Source organism: Stegodyphus dumicola, chromosome 1, assembly GCF_044657685.1.
Source record: "Stegodyphus dumicola isolate Sdum_Otavi_A_Nest chromosome 1, ASM4465768v1".
Taxonomy (NCBI): Eukaryota; Metazoa; Arthropoda; class Arachnida; order Araneae; family Eresidae; genus Stegodyphus; species Stegodyphus dumicola.
This window is the reverse complement of record NC_140768.1, coordinates 184,658,894-184,679,587: the sequence shown is the minus strand read 5'-3', so window position 1 is coordinate 184,679,587 and position 20,694 is coordinate 184,658,894. Positions and strand designations below refer to the sequence as shown.

The following is a 20,694-nucleotide window of genomic DNA, read 5'->3' as shown; positions in this document are numbered from 1 at the left end:
TGAAATCTCACAGATAGTGGTGGCGATTGTATTAACCTATATAGGAGTGAAAATATTGTAGTTGAGCTATATTTCTTGTCTGTATTACTGAAGTTTAGTAGACTTCTGTTTAAATATGAAGATGATAATTTGTTGCAGCAAAAGGATTAAGCAAGTGCCATTAGACAGCTAATTAGGTTTGGCTTTATAAATTACTTGTAATTAGCTAATTAGTTTTGGCTTTACAAATTTCTTACTAAGACTAATGTACACTGCGGGAAAAAAAAAGACAGTTCTATATCTATCTCCCGTTCTACTGGACCTATTGACGAAATTTAAATTGCGTTTTTCATGACTCGAAAGGGCGACTTAGGATATATATTAGATTTACATGTAGCATTGTTCTAACATAGGTATTTGGAGACAAAATGGGACTTTTTCTGAAATAACATACCATTTGTTTTCCATATTTCGATTCTATGACTCAAATTATGTTTAAATATTAAATTTTGTAAAATTTATTGCGAAATTTACGGAAAAATTAAAATATTTATCTTCCCTACTTTTTTTTCCGTTTGCGCCAACAATAATTCACTTGGTGAACTGCTTAATATACGGCAAACCAGTTTCCTTTCCCTTCCATTGTGAAGGATCGGAAAAAAAGTCACATCATTCCTACTTCTTTACATTGTGCATGAGCGGAAAAAACACATCATCCTCATTTCAAATAATTTTAACAAAGTGCCTAAACCACATTTGATGTTATTATCGCTTTCAACAAACATGCCAAATTTCAAAACGGGCCAATATATAAATTCAGGTATATCTTCCGAAATTTTGAATGAAAATTTTAATTTTTTGCAGGTTTGCTTAGAAATACATCTAGTTTAAGATGATGGTAAATATTTTATAGATTATTATTAAATTTTTTTTCGTAAAATTTATAAAAATTATTTTAAAATACAAATTTAAAAAATATCACAAAAAATGGGCAAATTTTATTTGGAATGAGCCTAAATTTCGAAATGTGAAAGGAAGAATAGGAACTACTCTTATATACGCCCTCTCTGGGCGACAAATTTTTGGCGAGAAACTCCACGGTGCCATATTACATATGTGAATAAAATTTCGCCAGTCATACGTCTGTGAACAAAAGTGCCACGATTTTGCTTTATCGCATGTCTTTCTGTGATTCAAAATTTCGAAAGTAACGATAAAACGTCCTCCAAAGTTAACTTACTAGGCGATGTAAGTTAACTTACATCATCCAAATCTTAAACTCCGCTGACAGCCACATGCTTTACCAGCAATCATTTGATTGCAAACCCAGACAAGTCTATCAGAAACACCATTCTTCGTCCGAGTTCTCATATCAGCTCCGCATTTCGGACATGCCAATCTCCGTTTTAAAAGTCCTGACTCCCACAGAAATTCCAAAAATGCACTTCTATCCGCAGAAACACACCAGTGAACAAAAGATTCTTTAACTCCAACATTGTACCTTTTAATACTAAATTTAGTTTGCATACAATCTAAACACGCGACTGAAATCTTGCCACCACGTCTCTCAGTGCAACATTCAAAACACGCACGACACGAACCAACGAGCAATTAAACCACTGCAGCAAAAGAGTTCAGTTTTAACGTCAAAGGGTTGCATACAAACAGCATCGTCCATCAAACCATCCCACAGCACGGAATAGCCCCCAAAACCAGTGCAGAACACATATCGCGACATTTGGTGATCTTAGGGCGTATATAAGAGTAGAGCCGAAGAATCAAATAAGTTTAGTAAAAAAGAGATATTAATAAATATACCAAACTCAATTAATATTAAGGAGCTAAAATTTTGAGAGCTCATTTTTGAAAAACTACTCGTGCGATTTTTACAAAACTTGGCAGTTGGGCATCATTTGAGTCGTAGAATCGAAATAGGAAAAAAAAAAAAGTGTCATGTCATTTCAGAAAAAGTCCGATTTTGTGTCAAAATACCTATATTAGGACAATGATATATATAAATCTAATAGATATCCTAAGTCGTGCTTTCGAGACATGAAAAACGCAAGTTGAATTTCGTCAATCGGCCCAGTAGAACGGGATATATAGAACTGCCCCCTCTTTTTTCTGCAGTGTACCTTGAATATTTAAGATAAATAAGACGCAAGATTAAAATATCGTAAATATCGACTTAATTACGTTTATGAAATTACAGAAGATCTTTAAATTAAGATAGATGAGAAACACCGCAAAGTAAAATATAAAATTAGGTAGTGTTGAGTGCAAAGCAGTTATTTACTATTTAGATATTAATTTTAGAATTTTCACATTTAAATAAATGCATGACCTTTTAATTTCACAGACATAGTCGATGGCTTCTTATAAAAGCTGTTTCACTCTTTTTACCTTTAATTCCTACTGCTCCGTGTAATCCAGGTCTGCCCTGGAATCCAGGTTCTCCCCTCACACCTTTGGGTCCTGGGAAACCATTAAAGCCATTATCGCCTTTTCCTCCAGGGAAGCCGGGAAGACCAGGACGACCAGGTTCACCTTGAATTCCTTTGCTTACTTCGAGTGATGGAATTCCTAGACAAGAGAAGGGAAGATGATGCACAGAAGAAAAATGATATAACTGCAGATATTCGATGTACATATAAAATTCCTTTCAGCGAGCTATACATATCAATTTGAGGTAATATCATGTATTGTAAAGCGTTATGATACTATTCTGTTTTGAGGGTCGTAAGAAAATTGCAGCGAAAATGTATGCGCAAAAAGAGCCAAATCTAGCAAACGCGCCCATTTAACAGCGCGCCAAATCTAGTGTACGCGTTGATTTCAGATTGCGTAAGTTTATATAGTTCTATATTTCTTAAGACGCCATTGAAATACTAGTTTATTTTTTAAATTCTTTTTTGATTTTAAATCCTTTTTTGATATCCTATGGATTTAACAATTTGGGAATTGCCCATGACGAAAATTCGGCAATAGAATTTTGGGTAAAGTGCAGAATCACCCATGCTTGACGCGTTTTTAAGAATTGCACATACTCGGTATCCATGTGCACATAGACCTATTTTCACTTAAAAAAAATCCTAGAATTGCACAAAAATGGCACTGCGCACACCCTTGACTTTATCTGTGTACACATCGACCTATTTCACTTAAAAAGTAAAAGAAAATTGACAAAAATCCAATTGTTTTTACCCTTCTAAAAAGCGGCAAACAAATAAGTGAGCGATTCTGCACTTTACCGAGAATATTTTCAAAGAAAAGGCATCATTCATTATAGAAAATTACGTTTGAACAACCAACGAGATGAAATTATGGTTTAGCGTTAAGTCGGTAGCGAAATAGCAATGCAGGCATCCATCCATTCAGTTATGTTTAGCAATTTTTATATAAATTATAATAATGATCTGAAATAGTTATTTACTCTTATGCTTCCATTCAGTCATGTTTAGCCTTTTTCATATAAATTATAATAATAAAAAAGTATTATATAAATTAACCTTTCATCTAAATTAAAACATCAATCTTAGACAGTTATTCACTATTATACTTCCTTTTTTGCCGCAATTATTAGGGTTGCCGCAATTCTTTTTGGCAGCATTGGCATCAACAATAATTTGGCGATTTTTTACGGCCTCGAAACCGAATAGTACCAACGTTGTGAACAAGTCATCTAAACAATAGGTCTCTCCGCTTACTACGTCAAAAAGGTTTCAATCGCCACCAACAGAGTTTATCAGTATCAATCGATTTTCTGAGTGTTAATTGTAGTTAATATCCTTTCAGAAAATCAAACCATACTGGTTTTAGGTAATCTACTGATTTTGGCCTGAAAAGCTTGCTGGGAAAAGAAACACTCATTGCGTCCAATTCATGGTTATTTACTGTTTAAAGATTTTTAACGCTAAATGAAAATTATTACTCACAATTTTTTATTTATTTATATATTTTACTCACTTGTGCTTGAAATGTCTTATTCTTATAACTCTAGATAACAAGTCACTCAAGATTATAGATAAACTGAAAATTTTGCTGTGCATTATTAAAATGCTTTTTAATTTATTGCGATGATTAAATCTTGAAGCATTTAGCAGTATACATAAGCATAAAATAAGCTATTAATAAATGCATTAAGAATAAGCATGGGAATGTAATTTAAAAGCAGTTATTTAAATATAGATGGATAATTCAAATGACCGTAGTAAAATCAAATTTATATAAATACATAATATTACTAAATAAAACTTACAGTAAGTTTATTTTAGTATTATATAACTTATATATTTATAGTATTATGTAAGTTACGTAGTATTATACTATTATATAACTTATAGTATTATAGTAAATGCAACATAGTTTATATTTACTATAATTACACATTGAATACAACAACTTCATTATAGTCATTCTTTTAAAATAACGAAGAATTCGCTTAAGAGCACACCATTAAATATCAGTAGGATTTTCTTGAACAATTAACTGCATATAAAATATCTGATCCAGTCGTGTAATTACACTCATGTCAATAAATTAAGGATAATGCAAACTCAGGCAAAGGAAGAGTTAGAAGCAAAACAAATTTGACTTATTTGTAAAGCTTATTTATTAAACAAAAGGTAAAGAGCAAAAAAAGATGCTCTATGTTTGATATTATTAAAAAAATTAGCGATTTTTTCTCCCTGGAGAAAATTACAAAAAAACCTATTTACAAAAAACCAATACTACATGGTTGGTATAATTGTTAATACATTGTATGTCTCCCAGACGATGCAATACAGTCCGTACAACGCCTAGGCATGCTGAGTATAAAATTTCGATCTGATCTTGGGGGATATTACACCACTCAAAAAGCAATGCTCTCCGAAGTTCCGGTAGACATGTAGGAGGAGGTTGACGGGCTGCAACTCGTCGGCCAAGCATCTCCCACACGTGCTCTACTGGATTCAAGTCCGGTGAGAATTCTGGCCAGTCCATACGGGTGATATCCTCCGATTGAAGGCATTCGCTTACGATGTTTGCACGGTGAGGACGGGCGTTGTCATCCATAAACACAAATTGTGTGCCCATGGCGCCCCGAAACAAACGTACATGTTGTTCCAGAATGAAGTCCCGATAGATTTGGCTTGTTATGGTTCCAATTTGAACATGCAGGCCAGTTCTGGAACCCAGAATAATTCCACCCCAAACGAGCACTCCTGCACCACCGTAACGGTGTCGTTCAATGATGTTTTCTTGGTGGTAACGGATACCTGGAGCTCTCCATATGAAAGTACCGCGAGAATCAGACTGAAAGCTAAACCCGGACTCGTCGGAAAACATCACACAAGCCCACTGTTGCGGTGTCCACAATGCATGCTCTCTACTCCAGGCTAACCACAGGCGACAGTGAGTTGCAGTAAGTGAAACGAATCTGACAGGTCTACGAGCATATAGACCAATCTGCCCTAAGCGTCTGTACATAGTCTGCCTTGAAATTGTCGTACCAGTGGCTGAAGAGAGCTGACGAGACAGGTCTGAGACTGTGCTCCGCCTGTTTCTTTTGGCAGTAACTGCCAAATACCGGTCCTCATTCAGCGTTGTAACTCTGAGGCGACCTGTGCTGTAACGTCTACTCACATTACCATCATCTTGGAATCGTTGCCGAAGCCTGGAGATGGCATTTTGGGCAATTCCGTCTGATACTTCCAGTTGGGTACACCCACATTCTAGACGGCCGATAATTCTACTACGTAAAAAATCATCCAAATGCGTCTTTTGTGTCATAACTATTCGGTTATTGCACTGAAATGCTTAGAAAGCGCCTGCAAACAATTTTACTTCTTTGCTTGTATTCCTTATATATCACTCTCTTACACTCCGTCATTGTGACGTACCATCAGTGTCATCTGGTTACTTCCTGAAATTTGCATATTATTCTTGAAGACGTGTGTAGTGATTTTACAGGTGATATATTTATTTTAGAGTTCGATTTCCGAGTGACTCCGAATTATCCTTAATTTATGGACATGAGTGTAGATAAAATACTACACACTACTTCTTGATATGGTCTTTTATAAGAACATCCTTTTTCGAAATCAGCTAATATGGATTTAGACACCACTGGAATATAACACGCTTTGCAGTCCAACATGTTAAACATTTTCAACAATGGTAAGATGTAATCCCTTAACCTAAGGATAATTCCTTTTGCATAAACTGGTATTCACATTCCAAGGAATTCAGACCCTTTTCTAAATATAGAAATTTAAAATTCTTTAGCTAACAATTCAATAAATGTATTAAATTCATGAATCTTTCAACCAGCAGCTAGTAGGTCATCTACATAAAGAGCAATAATTATCATTGAAGCGCTCTTTTGGAGTATAAAAATACAAGGCTCACTGCTTAGTTGCTTAAAACACAATTTTTCTATGAACTTGAAAAGTTTGTGTCGAGGTGCCTGGCTGTTTCAATCCATATAAATTATTTAAAGTCTACATTTTCTACCACTGTGGCCATCATAAGCTTTTGGCGGATATATATAAATAATTATTTTTTAAATCACCATTTAAGAAAGCGCTTTTAATACCTAAGACAAATACGTTTAAATTTTCTTGGACAATGATCACCAGAATAAAACGTAAAGCAGCAACATTAATGATAGGCGAATAATTATTGTTGTATTCAACACTTTTTTACTTCCTTGTACGAAGTAAAAAAAATCTAATGTGTACACCACATGACTTCCTTGTACGGAATATTAAATTATACGTATTTTTTCTTGCATTTCGTTTAAACTTATTGGATTGAATTAAACTTACTTCACCGACAGGTCCTAAACCACAATAGAATAAATGCATTATTTAAAATTCACTTTATTTGTTTACCATAGCGACACTCTGGCGCTAGGTTCACATTATAACTATGTCTGTCTCTATGTCTTATCACTTAGTAAGAGGCAATCGTCCATTAACGGCCTTTACCAATATATGATACTTGATTTTTAAATGCTTGAAGAATCGAGTAAGTTGTATCCAATAATATGGAAGAACTTGTTCACATGTTGTGCTAGAACTCAGAAATTACTAGCGACGGAGCACATTATAACTCAGAATGCACAAAATTTATATCATTTAAAGAATTATATAATCGTTGCCACATGTTCTATTCAAATACTATAATAAAGCTAGAACGATGTATACAAGAAATTAATCAAACAAAACAAAAAAGAAACAGTTTTTCACAGACGATTGAGTTTTCACATTCAATTAATTCAGTTCTTACTTCGCGACAATGCATAAAAACTCAAAATATCTGTACTAAAAATTACGAAGTAAATCTTAAACACTTTATTTACTCGAAAAATTTCCAGAAAGGATTAAGCATGATTTAATTGGCAGTAATAAATGAAGGCGTTATCTTTGTTGTTGCGAAGCTACATTTCTCTATATTGGCAACAAATCCACTATCCTGCTGTTTCAAATGTAAACAAGCAATGGCCGCCATCAAAAAAATTATTAGGCTTAGCGGCACTTAAACAACTTTAAAATTGTTGATAATTCTAAAAATATTGCATACAGATTTACTAAAGGCATAAAAACCTTAACCGGAAGATAAGAACAACATAATTCAATCATTTTTAAAGCAAAAAATGTACAATTTACAAACATATAAGAGTAAAGAAACTGAGATCACTGAGCCGGGTAGCAGAGTGTATATATATATAAATATATTTATATACGTTTGGTGAGGCCGATTGAAAGCAAAATACGAGGTACACATCTACATGTTATACTAGTCCTATATACAAAAGTTCAACGTTCTGAGGCTACTCGTTTTTGAGTTATGCGAGATACGTACGTACAGACGCCACGAAAAATTCTGTTCAGAATTAATTTTAAAGCAGTTTTATAATTTTTTTTTTTTTGGAGGAAAAGAGTCTTTTATTCTGCCCTTACGTACAGATATCATGCAAATACATCGTTAAATCGCATTCGAAAGCGGTCAAAATGGATATTTTCCTTGAAATATGCTGCCTGAAACTTTTCGCGATTACAATATATCCTTTTTACTTCGTACAAGGAAGTAAAAAAGAAGTATTGTAATCGTGAAAAATTTCGGGTATCATATTTCAACGAAAAATCCATTTTGACCGCTATTGAATGCAATTTAACGATGTTTTTGCGTGACTTCTGTACATAAGGTCAGAATAAAGGACTCTTTCCCCCCCAAAAAAATTATTAAGCTGATTTAAAATGAATTTTAAAGAGCATTTTTCGTGGCGTCTGGGCGTACGTACGTATGTATGTATCTCGCATAACTCAAAAATGAGTAGCCCAAGAAAGTTGAAATTTTGTATATAGGACTGTTATATAACATGTAGATGTGCACCTCCTATTTTGGTAACAATCGGCCGCACCAAAAGTATATAAATATATGTATATATCCATTCTGTTACTCGGCTCAGTGATCTCAGTTTCTTTATTCTTATATGTTTGTAAATTGTGCATTTTTTTGGTTTAAAAATGACTCAATTATGTTGTTCTTAGCTTCCGGATAAAGTTTATATGCCTTTAATAAACCTGTACGCAATATTTGAGGAATTATCAGCAATTTAAAAGTTGTTTAAGTTCGGCTAAGGCTAATTATTTTAACATGGCGGCCATATTTGTTTCCATTTGAAACTTAGCAGAATAGTAGATTTGTTGCCAATCTAGTGAAACTAAGCTTCGCAACTGCAAAGATAACGCCATCTTTTATTACTGACAATTAAATCATGCTTAATCCATTCTGGAATTTATTCGAGGAAATAAGTGTTTAGGATTTACTTCGTAAATTTTAATATAGGTATTTTGAGTTTTATGTATTTTTGCCTTGTAGCGAAGTGAGAACTGAATTAATTGAATGAGAAATACTGAATCGTCTGTGAAAAACTTTTTTTTTTTTTTTTTTTTTGTTTGTTTAATTTCTTTTATATATCGTTTTAGATTTATTATAGTACTTGAATAGAACAAGTGGGAACGATCAGATAATTCTTCAGATGATATAAAGTTTTGTGCATTCTGAGTTATAAAATGAACGAAATTTAACGATGTTAAGTGAACCTAGCGCCAGAGTGTCGCTATGGTAAACAAATATAGTGCATTTTAAAGAGTCCATTTATTCTATTTTGGTTTATGCGCTTTGGAAGAAGTAGATTTAATTCAATACAATAAGTTTAAATGAAATGCAAGAAAAATTGCGTATAATTTAATATGCCTTACAAGGTAGTCATGTGGTGTAAATATCTGATTTTTTCCCTTCTAGTTGCATGAAGTCGAGAGCTGTAATTCGGGCTTTGTGCTTGCTACCTCATTTTTGTCTAAAATCCACTTGCATGAAACTGATCGTTTTCCAGCTGATAAATCTTCTCGCATCTAAACATCACTAGCCTTTGTACTCTGCATTTCTTCATGCACGGCGTTCTTCCATACAATCTGTTCATCTTCCGGCAACATCGATTTATTCTTCGTAAGACAAAGTTTCTTGATTAGTAATTATGGATTCGTACACTCCTGGCTTAGGATATCTAACTACTGTCTTTCTTTTCTTGATGATCTTTCATCTTTCATTTTCTCACTACGTGGCATATCCACATGGGTTATATCTTTGTTAATGCTTTTCATCTGTATCTTTTATCTCATAACCTACACTCTCTGTTTCAAATAAATTAAGATTATTGAAAATAAACCTTTACCATCATTCGTCAACTGTTCTTCATTAAACTTGTCATTTTTGAATGCTATGATTCGCTTTGCCACAGGATCCACAGGCAGACAGATATCAACATATAACCGTCACAGCCAACAGTCACATGGTAAAGATTCTGATTTGAAAAATATTCGAGTAAAATATTTTTCAAATCAAGATCTTTACCATGTTTTAAACTGAACGTTCTCAGTTCTCAGTAGTGCTATTAAGAATTCTATTATGAAGATAATCTAAGTTTTCGCAACTCCCCAGGTTGTCCCCAGGCTTCCAACTTTTTTGAGGAAATTTTGATTAAGAAATTAGAACCCGCTCTTTTTACAGCAGGGTCCGGTTAGCTCTTTAAGTAAATTCTATTAATTGTCTGCTTAAACACATTTGGGCGCTGTACCGTTTAATTTTCCGTACGGAAGGATTTTATCATAACATTTCATTGTAACAAGGAAGGGATGAGGTCCGATAAAAGTAACAGAATGAGGGGTGAAATATGAATCTGCATCGTTTCCGTTCTCCTATTAGGGGGATTTATTTTTTACCTCTATGCTCAAATTACACTTAAATACAGCCTGAGAAACATACAACAAAATCAAAAAATAAGAAAAGACATTTAAGGTTAACTACACAGGTAACTAGTTCATTAAAAATTTGAGCAGTGACTTATAAACCAGAAGTGTCAACCAAAAAATTCTTTAAGAACGCTGCTAAATTTTCTGAATATTTTTCCCTGAAGACCATTTCAAAATTTATTGAAATTAAAAGAATAAAATTCTGTAGTCTGTAGTTAAGAATAAATTACAGCATGTCTGAAGCAAATTTTGTAGTTTCTCATGACCAATCACTTCTTTATCATTTGTATAGTGTGTGAGGTGGAAGCAGTGTTGCCAGAAAATTTTCAACTAAAGTAGCAAAAGAAGACTAAAAAAATCGCAAATGACCCCCTGATTTTTGTGACGTCATAGTTACGCGTGCTTATACGATCTCTGACGTTATCACAAATTTCGGTAAGTTACAGATTGTATCCGATCCTTATTCGTTGTAATTATGTTTGGTTTGGTTTATTTAATTATGGCAAAGCACACTAGGGCTAGCTGCCTAATGGAAGGGATGCCTTCTTGGAGGACTTTCTAAGGGAAACTGACTCGTATACACGTTACACATGGGGTAAACCACGAAAACGCCCATGCAGCCAGCCCGTTCGTGGGATTCGAACCTCGGACCGAACTACCAGTGTTCAGCGACTTTACCGCTCGGCCGCTGGTGGGCCCCGTTGTAATTATGTATCTTAGCTTTAACAAAATTTTAAAACTATATTGCTCATTGTTTAAATATCCATTCCTTTTGTAATTAATTCTCATTTAATTTAGATTTCTGTTTTAAAATTAATTTGTAAGATGTTCCTCACATTTAGATTGTTAGCGCTATTGTACTAAATTTTTTGTTTTAGAAATTAATTTTTTTAATGTAGTGTTTTGTTTATTATTATTTTATTTATTTATTTATTTATTTTTAATTGTGAACATTTTAAGTGAGGAATGCTTTAAGTGAGTTTTTCGTTCTGGGTGGTGGACTTCTTTCAGATTCTGATTACTTAAGAAAGCCTTGTTTGTTCGTTCACTGCTAAATTTATTTGTGGATTTATTTATAAAAATGCCGTTGCTTTGATTTTTAAGTCATTTCTATTCCTTAATTCTTAGAAATATTATAATCAGGAGGATGAATTTTATTTCTTTTCTCTGTTTGGTTAACCAATATATGGCGCGTAAACTGCAAGTCCTATTGTTCGATTCGTTATCACAATAGAACTGGGGGAGGACTGTCTTAAATACAAAATTTGTAGAGCACTAAAATCATGAATTTGTTAAGTGTTAAGGTACATAATTATGTGTTTTATAAAGTATTTTACGGTTATTATATTAAAAAAATCTTTGAAGTCGCAAAAATTTCGCAAAAGCGCAAACACTAAAATTTTAGTAGCCCAAGTTTGTCAAAAGTCGCAAATTTGCGAAAAATCGCACGATCTGGCAACATTGAGTGAAAGTGGGAGGAAAACGCACACGGATAGTATCTTATCTCATTTTTAAGAGTTGGGTGTCTCATATTAAGAAATTATCCCTTAAATTTGAGCTCGGTTTTCTCTCATCACGATGTGAGATTATATATTACTGATTATTTATACTACACTGACTGATGCACATATTTACGAGCTGAAGATTGGGTGCTACAAAAAGTCGTTTATTGCCATTAATGGGACATTCTATTGAAACTGCAAGCCTTTATTTTCGTTCATTAATATTGTAAAAATTGTGCAAATCAACGTATCAAATATCGGATTTGGAGCTCACCTTAAATAAGTTTCTTGTCTAGATAAATATTAACAAATCTTCTTAGACAGCAGAATGGTTTTAACCTTCAAATTTACCATTTTACGTAAACAGTTCTAATTTAATTATAAAAATTATCTTTATTAAATCTAAAAATTGGACTTCTTAAGTCGTTCTAAATTCACACTAATATTATTGCAATATATTCCTGTATTAAGCTTTCCATTTTTAATCATTCAAGTTATTTTAAGTTTATTTAACTTTGTTACAAATTCCATATTTTAATACTAGAAACGTTTAAATATTTATTCTGTTTTCCACCTGATGCACTTTGGCATACATTTAATTTCTAATACACATTTAATTAATAAATTAATAATTATGAGCGTCAGCAGAATTTTCATAATTAACAAAAAAAAAGTAAATAAATAAATAAGTTTAAAAAAAATAAACTCCCTTATATTCATATCCTGGGATTTTCAGTTACCTTTTAATCCATTCCTTTTTCACATATTGTTGCACTGTACTCAAGGTTTCACGCATGTAGAATTTATATACTTTGTATTGTATTTATGTCAATTTATATTTAAATGATAATTTTTACAAATTCTTACATCACAACTCTAGTTAACAGAAGATGTTTCTAACACCTTGGCAAAGCTTAATCTTCAGCATGTAGCTTATTTTCCAACCTAGTTTCAGGCTGAATTATTTGTAAAATTAATTACTTGAAATTATTTGTTAACAAAGATGGTCGCTAAATCACGCTAATAATATTTATAATTGTTGTAATTTATAATGCAACAAGTTCATGTGATTTATAATATTGTTACGGATTTGGTATTTAAATAGCTTATGTTAGTTGAATTGTAAATTAAATGGTTTTATTTCCCGCGCAGTGCAGCGCGTGATGAATATTAAAAGAAAGCTAAGCCGGAAAATTGAAAATACAAGAGCGCGTGCATGTAACATTTAATAAATATCTCTTATTGATTTCGAGAAAGTACTAGAAAATTCTCGCGCGCGATTTTAAAATCTTATAAAAAGAGGAAAACCTCTCAGTTCGTGGAGTTACTTAGTTTGTTGTTGTTTAGAAAACTGCTCTTGTTGACTGTAGCGAATTCGCGGATTAGCTTTCTTTAGCTGTTTTGAATTACGTTCTCTTGAACGTTTGAGTAGTTAAAAGATAACTACTGTGAGATATTGTAATACTGCACGAATATTTTAGGAAATTTAAGCATATTTGTTGTGATAATAATAAATTTTTGTTTATTTTTCATCGGACTTGTGCATTCATTTCGTAACGAACACGTACGCACGCAACAATATAATTCATTTATAATTTTTTCAGCAGTATTGAAAGTAATAGCAGATACTGATAATGATATACATTTAGATAACAATGATTTAGATTCCCATTGCCTTCTTCACTCGTGCTTTTATGCTACATTCCTAATATTTCATAATGGCATACAGGCAAGTTTAACTCATTCACCAAACATGTAAATCTCTAATTCAGCCCACTTTTGTTTTTACGTGTGCTGTATCTTCTATTTTCTTTAATATATTGTTCATCCTAATTTCAAAGCTCTTGTGGAAAAGTCACTAAACATTGGTAGTTCGACCTGAGTTCATAGTCCCAGTGATCCCCCAGCTCTTTCTTTTTTTGTACTTATTTACTGTATAAAAATGTAGCGTACAAATTTCAGTTCATGAAGTAAAAATACTTTTTTAATTTATTCTTTAAGAATATTGCAAAAATTTTCACCTTTACCTTAGCATATCTTTTTAGAAATCCCTCTAATAAATAAAAATAAGGAAAGAAATTAACTCAGTTTCGGTGATTGATACCTCGGTGCAAATTATATGGAACATTTTTCCAAAAGCATAGAGTTTATATGGATATCAATAAATTAAGGATTATTTCTCCATCTAATTTTCTTAGCATGTTTATTCCAGAATTTTCTTTCACACTGTAGCGCTTAGCTTTATGAGTTTTTTCAGTTATGCTGAGCTCCTCATCGATTGCTTGTTTTAGATTGAATGAAATTAAGCTTAATGTTACTGTTAATTAGCTTATTATTAATTTAATTATACATTTCTAATTAATTATATGTTCAGATATTTCAAAGTATATTACACAAACTTTTGCATCCTAATTTTTAGTTTTTGGTTAAAAAAATAAGCTTTTATTTATTGAGAGGCCTGATTGATTATATTAATTTGCAGTACTGTTTATCTAATTTTTTTCTTCTAGATAAATTTTAGAAAAACTTCTTAGCATAATAATTTAATTTATTTACACTTTATACGTCAGTGATCCAAACGCATAGTAATGTTGTTATAATAGATTTCATGCTAAGCTTTTTTTAAAATTTAACTATTAATTTCTGCAAACATTTACATGATTGCTTTAATTAACGAAAAATATTTCTAGCAAACTTTAACACACTTTGATATGGAATAATTTTTTGCACTCTATTAAATTTTCCAGTCTAGTTCAGACATCTTGACTATTATTGATGTAATTTATTAAAAATATAAGTGGTATGCTTTATAATTATTTAATTTATGATATTATTATAATAAATAAAAGATGTTTGTAATGCTAATATGTATGTTTATTACTGTTATTCAAGTAATTAGCCTGCTTGTTAGATATTTTTTACTTGTTCTTGTGATATATAATTCTATTTATTTATTTTTATTTTCCTCTTGGCTACAATTGGCTTCGAAAAGTTAAATTGTAACCCTGTAGGCAGCAGGGGGGGGGAAGAAATTTTGATTGGCGCAGTTGGACTATAACTCGACTCGGGGGGGGATTTTCATTAGCGCAGTTGGAGTACACCCAAATGATACATATCACATTGGAATAAAACAAAATACAACAAAAGATCTGAAAAGGTGTCTCATTTTTAGTTTAACAGGCCTATATAATGTATGTCATTTAATTTCCTCACATATTCTCAAGCGATATGTTAGCACGTTATTTACGTTAACTGACAAATACTACATTTCACAAACTCATTTCGATGATTTTTCGGCAACATTCATATTTACAGATACAATAATTATAGCATTTCACTTTAAATGTAACTTCTTCTTTGTTGTTATTTTAATAACCTAGTATAAATAGGTTTCCCAAACAACTGTAAGTAGAAACAAATGCACCTACTATTGTTTAAAGATCATAAGCACTAGTAAAGATAATACGAAGTTGTCTAACTCCTTCCAGACTTAGATGGAGAACATCCTGAAGAAAAGAATTTGATGGTTCTCATATTTCTCTTTCCTGTACCAAACCCTCGAGAAGATTTCTGCACTAACGGATTTTAAGTCCCCCTAGTTGGCAAAAACTGAAATTTTTAATTTGAATTATAAAAGTTCCGGGGGAAATTTTAAAAGCTTACATTATTTTAGTAAATGTACATGAATAATTAGATTAACTGAGAGAGGTGTTAGTCATATTAAGGTATGAAAAAAATTAGTGCAGTTCTGTTTCTTCGCAAATAAAGATGGCGGGCGATGCTTTCCTGAAGTGTATGAAATGTTGTTTTTTAATTCTAAAATAAATATGAGTTATAGATAAAATATTATAATTTATTAAATTTTTATTTTTAATACATTTCATATTATTTTACTTGCCTTTAGGTCCAAGCTCTCCTCTTAATCCTTTGACCCCCTGAAGTCCTGAAATACCTCGCAATCCCCTGAAGCCAATGTCACCTTTTGTACCAGGCAGTCCAATGAATCCTTGCGGGCCTCTGTCACCCTGAAATATGAGTTAAAAGATCATGGTTACCTTCTTAAAAATTAATTTACAAGGAATAGCAATTTTATTAATTTTATAAGATTCTTAAAGATTAATTTAAAAGGAATAGGAATTTTATTAATTTAATAAATATTTATTAAAGTTCGTATTGCTGACCATGAAAACACGATAACTAGAAAATTACATGAAAGATCAGTGCAATAGTAAACATTACGGAATTTTGCGACGAATATCATTAACAGTTTTAAAAGTATCATGATGACAAAGATGACACTTGGCCAGCTGACCATTCGATTTAGTTCCTTCACTGCAGGTCTTAATACATTCTGATAGTCCTTATTTAACGAAACGCTGAAATGCTGTAAACTTTCAGAAATGGAAATTTATTCTACCACTCAGAAGTATACACTGCAAGGAAGTGATTAGGAATTCATGGCGAAGCCCACTGGGGTTACGTTCAAGGGATGCCTTTGCAAAGTGTTCTTCAAGACTTTCTCGTATTCACGTTACAAATGCAGATAACCACCAAAACATCCCCGTAGCCAGCTCATTTACCGAAACTTGAAAGAATTGAACTTGTTTTCAGCTATTTTATCCATTTAGCCAATGGTAGGCGACTTTCTGTAGGAAATTGTTTCATTTCATATTAGAGGAAAACTACGAAAATACCGTTCAGTCTATTCATCGGGTTAGGAAGTACCGCTGCTCAGCGATTTTACACATTCGGTTTTTAATGAGCCTGAAAACACAGCACTTAATTTTTTAAATGATTCTGAGTAAGGAAATGTTCTTGTAGGAAACTTTCAACAGCATCAAAGTTCTTTCGTAGTTTCGAGGGCATCATATGATGATTGTTAAGCAATCGGTGTAAAAAATAAATCAAATGATAATTGAATACGTTTTATAGATATTTTTGCAAACATTTTCATTATTTTTCACATCACAAGAAAGTAAACATCATATATTACCTTAGCGCCCGGCGGTCCGTATGGTCCTACAGAACCCTTTTCTCCTTTCGCACCAGGAAAACCTGCAAGTCCTGGTGGTCCAGCTGGACCTGGACGTCCAGGAAAACCCGAATCACCTTTATCCCCAGGAAGCCCTAAATATAAAGCAAAACATTAGTATTAATAAAGATTCAAAAAGCACCTTTTGCTGTTCACTTCTAATTTATTTATATAAATATTTTAATAATTACTTAAAAACGATGGTTACAGATAAAAGAATTAAAAATGAAATACAATAATTACAATAAAATGAACATTAAATAGAGAAAAGGTGAAAAAAATTTCCAGTTAACTTTGACGTAATAAATAGAAGGTAGCATTTCGAGGATTTAAACCATGTTTTCTTCTCCCATTCCAAGTGAATGGATTGCTAATACAAATAAATTACCTGCAGAACCTTAAGACAGAAGAGCCAAACAATATCGCATTAAAAAATAAATCAATGACAATATTATAGTGTTTTAGAACTTTCTCGGGAAGTTATCTTTTGAATTCTTTCTTCACAAACCCAATGGCTAACTTATTTTGTAAATAGTCTGCCAAAGTTTACAACAAATACATTCTGTTTCAGTTTGTATTTGTCCGATTTTGTGCGAATTGTTTGTTTTTGAATTAAGGATGTAGTTACCCAATTTAATTTTCTACAGCTCAGTCTATCTACATTGTATTCATAAGTGATTATTAATTTTTGAATTTAATTTTTCTACACATTTTAAAATTTTAATTGAAGAGACAGTAGTGGGATAAATAGGGAAACTTTCTCAGATGGGATTTTACTTTTAACAGTTTTTCGAAAGATTTCCCAGTTGAGAAATTATGTTACCACTTCATTAACATTCGTGTGGGGTCACGTATACAAAAAAAAAAAAAAAAAGTATGTAACTAAATAAATTTTTATATTATACAATTCTAATTGAAATTTACATTTATAAGCTTTTCGTACATCTCCATAATATTAACCTTTTTCTGAACGCACAATATGCAGGATGTACCATAAATGTTGCGACAAACTTCTAGGGGAGGTAGGGCACATCATAAGGATTAAATATTGCATAGGAACCGATACCCGGAAATATCAGCGGTAAGTGGTAGCAGAGGTAGAAGATGGGAAAGAAAACAAGAGAGTGATTAATATTGGACATGAATTACAAATGGTGTTTCGACAGCTTGAATGTCCTGGAGCCGGTCCACAGCTTGGAACTGGTACACCACGCCGAATCCATCGATGCGGTAATGATCTGTTCAAATAGCTACGAACATTCCAGTCCAAAGTGAGCAGACGCTCCATCATGTTGGAACCACGTGTTCACAAGCTCTCCGTTCGTATATCATTCCGTGCTCTTCGTAGGGTGCCAACTGCTCGGATGAGGCAATCCTCACCAAAGTTGTATGTAGCATCTGTGATCCTCACTTTCCACTAGCAATCTCCTGTACAGCACCCCCTTGGCGGCGTAAGTGACGTTTCTGGGCATTGGTTCCTATGTAATTCTTAACCCTTATGATGTGCCTTACCTCCCCTAGAAGTTTGTCGCAACATTTAGGGTACACCCTGTAGAGCGTTTGGGGTTGCCATACAATGAGATGAAGAAAATTTGTCGGCTATTTTACTGCTTATATACCTTTACCATCATTTTCTATTCGACAGGTTATTAAGGCATTTAATTTAACATATTTTCGTTAATCTGTGTGCAGAATAACCGAAACGTAAAGAAAAAAATAAAAATTCAATAATTCACAATAATTCTAAAAATATAGATAATAGCTCTAAAGCGATCAGAACGCCAAAATCGCGAAATTAATCGCAGAAATTCGCACTACAATAAATTTATTACCCTGATGATGCTACACGTTTTAAAGAAAACAGTATGTTTTAAACATTAAATAGAGATCCAGTTTTATAGAAATTATGCTAAGCTATAATTTGATATTCCAATTCAAAAAAGAGAATGCGAATGACTTAAGACACCCAGCAAACATTAAATTGGCAGAAAGCATTATTTGCCAACTCTCCCTGTATATGCGAGTTTTATACTCGTATGATGCGAGTTCACAGAAATGCTCAGAAAAACAAGATTGTCTTTTTAATAATCAAATATTTTATTCCCATAATAGTTACAATTTTGGCTGACAGGTGGCTGTGGCAGTTTCGGAGACCTGGGATATTTATAGCGTTGTGTGACTATCAGTCAGGATCATCTTTAAGGTGCAGCCTTACAAAATCCAACATGTACAAGGGGGGATAGTTCTATATCTCCCGTTCTACTAAACCGATTGACGAAATTTCCATGTCTCGAAAGCGCCACTTAGGATATATGTTAGATTTATATATTGCATTGCTCTAACATGGGTTTTTTTTTTTTTTTTTTTTTTTTTTTTTTTTTTTTTTTTTTGGGGGACAGAAAATCGGATATTTTCTGAAATAACATAGCAATTTTTTTCCCATATTTCGGTTCTACGACTCAAATTATGCCTAGATATTAAGTTTTATAATTTTTGGTGAGACATTTATGGAGTCAAATGGGCAGGACATCAGAATTTCACCATTCGTCGCATAGTTCTGTACGAACTGTGGAGTTCTGCCCCAGTTTTCATAGAAAGCACCCTGGCAGACGTTCCGAGGTTCTCATATCCTTCTTTTACAAACATCAAACTACTTGAGAAAGCTTTTGACTCGCCAGTATCTTGAGTGCCCCCATGCCGCACAGACACTAACAAATATTCACGTCTCCTCTGAGATTCGAACTCGGGCAAATAGGTACGGCAGCGGGAGTCTTTAGCCACTATGCCGTTCAGGGTGGCTGTTTCTATCACTGCCTAACACTATGGAGTGCTTTTAAAAGACAGCAGCATTCTCTCCTTGCAACAGAGGCTAGTGCAGGATGGAGAGCCTATGCACAGGTCCTACTCAGCACTTGCAGCAATCGACAATCGTGGCATTAGTCGCTCTTCTCGCCAGAATGACAACCAAGGTATCCAGACCTTACACGCTGTGACTTTTGATTATGGAATTATTTGAAGTCACATGTGTGCAGATGTCGGCCGAAGTTAATTTCTATATTAAGAGAAGTTATTCACCGTCATGCAATAGGAATTACAGCTGAACCTTTTTCGATTCTGTTCAGAATCACGCGTGATGGATATTTTCCTGAATGACGACCGTCACGCTGAAAGTTTTTAATTTTAACTGCGTTTCGAAATTTACTCGCCACAGTAAGAACTTCTGCTACAAATGAACCCCCAATTATCTAGGGGGGGGAGAATTTAAGTATACTAACATTAAAAAATATTTCATTATTAAAAAATATCCCATGTAGCTGTGTGCATTTCCGTGAAAACCGCATCGTGGTGCTGTCATTAACTTTCAACTTATTTAATTTTTACTTTTTCAGTTACTTCTGAATCACTTGGCGCATCTTCCCGTTTCCCCTTATCTTTTCCATTGTGCAAGACTGGCCTTTTTTTCTGAAGGTAAATCATATGAGTTTCGTCCCACAATGAGTTGTCGTGAAGAGCCTAGTGTGATTTATTTTTGAATTTATTTTTCCTAGCGTTGTTTTGATTTGTTAAAATTATATTGTTACTTTGATTTCTGATTAATCTGTACCCTTTGTTTGTTTGAGATGTTTATGTTCTCCCCCACCAAGTTTTTGCTGATTTGAGATGTTATTTTGAGTTGTGATTTTTTTTTCCTTTGTAGCATTATTTTGAATTGTGATTTTGCCATTTTCGTTCCTGTTGTTTTGTCCAGTTGTTGTTTTGATTTGCGATATTATCATTTTATATTTTTAAAGGTGTTGCTTTGATTTGTCATTGATTTATTTATTCACTTTTTTGCGCTTTTGATACTGCTATGATTCGTAATTTTTTTTTTTCATTTCTT

At 33.1% G+C, this 20,694-nt stretch overlaps 1 protein-coding gene across 2 annotated transcripts in view; it reads right to left on the bottom strand.

Moving 5' to 3' along the window:
• Positions 1-20,694, bottom strand: part of LOC118181964 (uncharacterized) — a 270,816-nt gene that overhangs the window by 38,684 nt on the left and 211,438 nt on the right. For both annotated transcript variants that reach the window (XM_085823611.1, XM_085823604.1), the window contains exons 30-32: positions 16,776-16,909; positions 15,681-15,807; positions 2,383-2,562 (exon numbers count right to left, since the gene is read on the bottom strand). In XM_085823611.1, the coding sequence (XP_085679737.1) occupies positions 2,383-2,562; positions 15,681-15,807; positions 16,776-16,909 (441 nt within the window). The remainder of the gene's footprint in view (positions 1-2,382; positions 2,563-15,680; positions 15,808-16,775; positions 16,910-20,694) is intronic.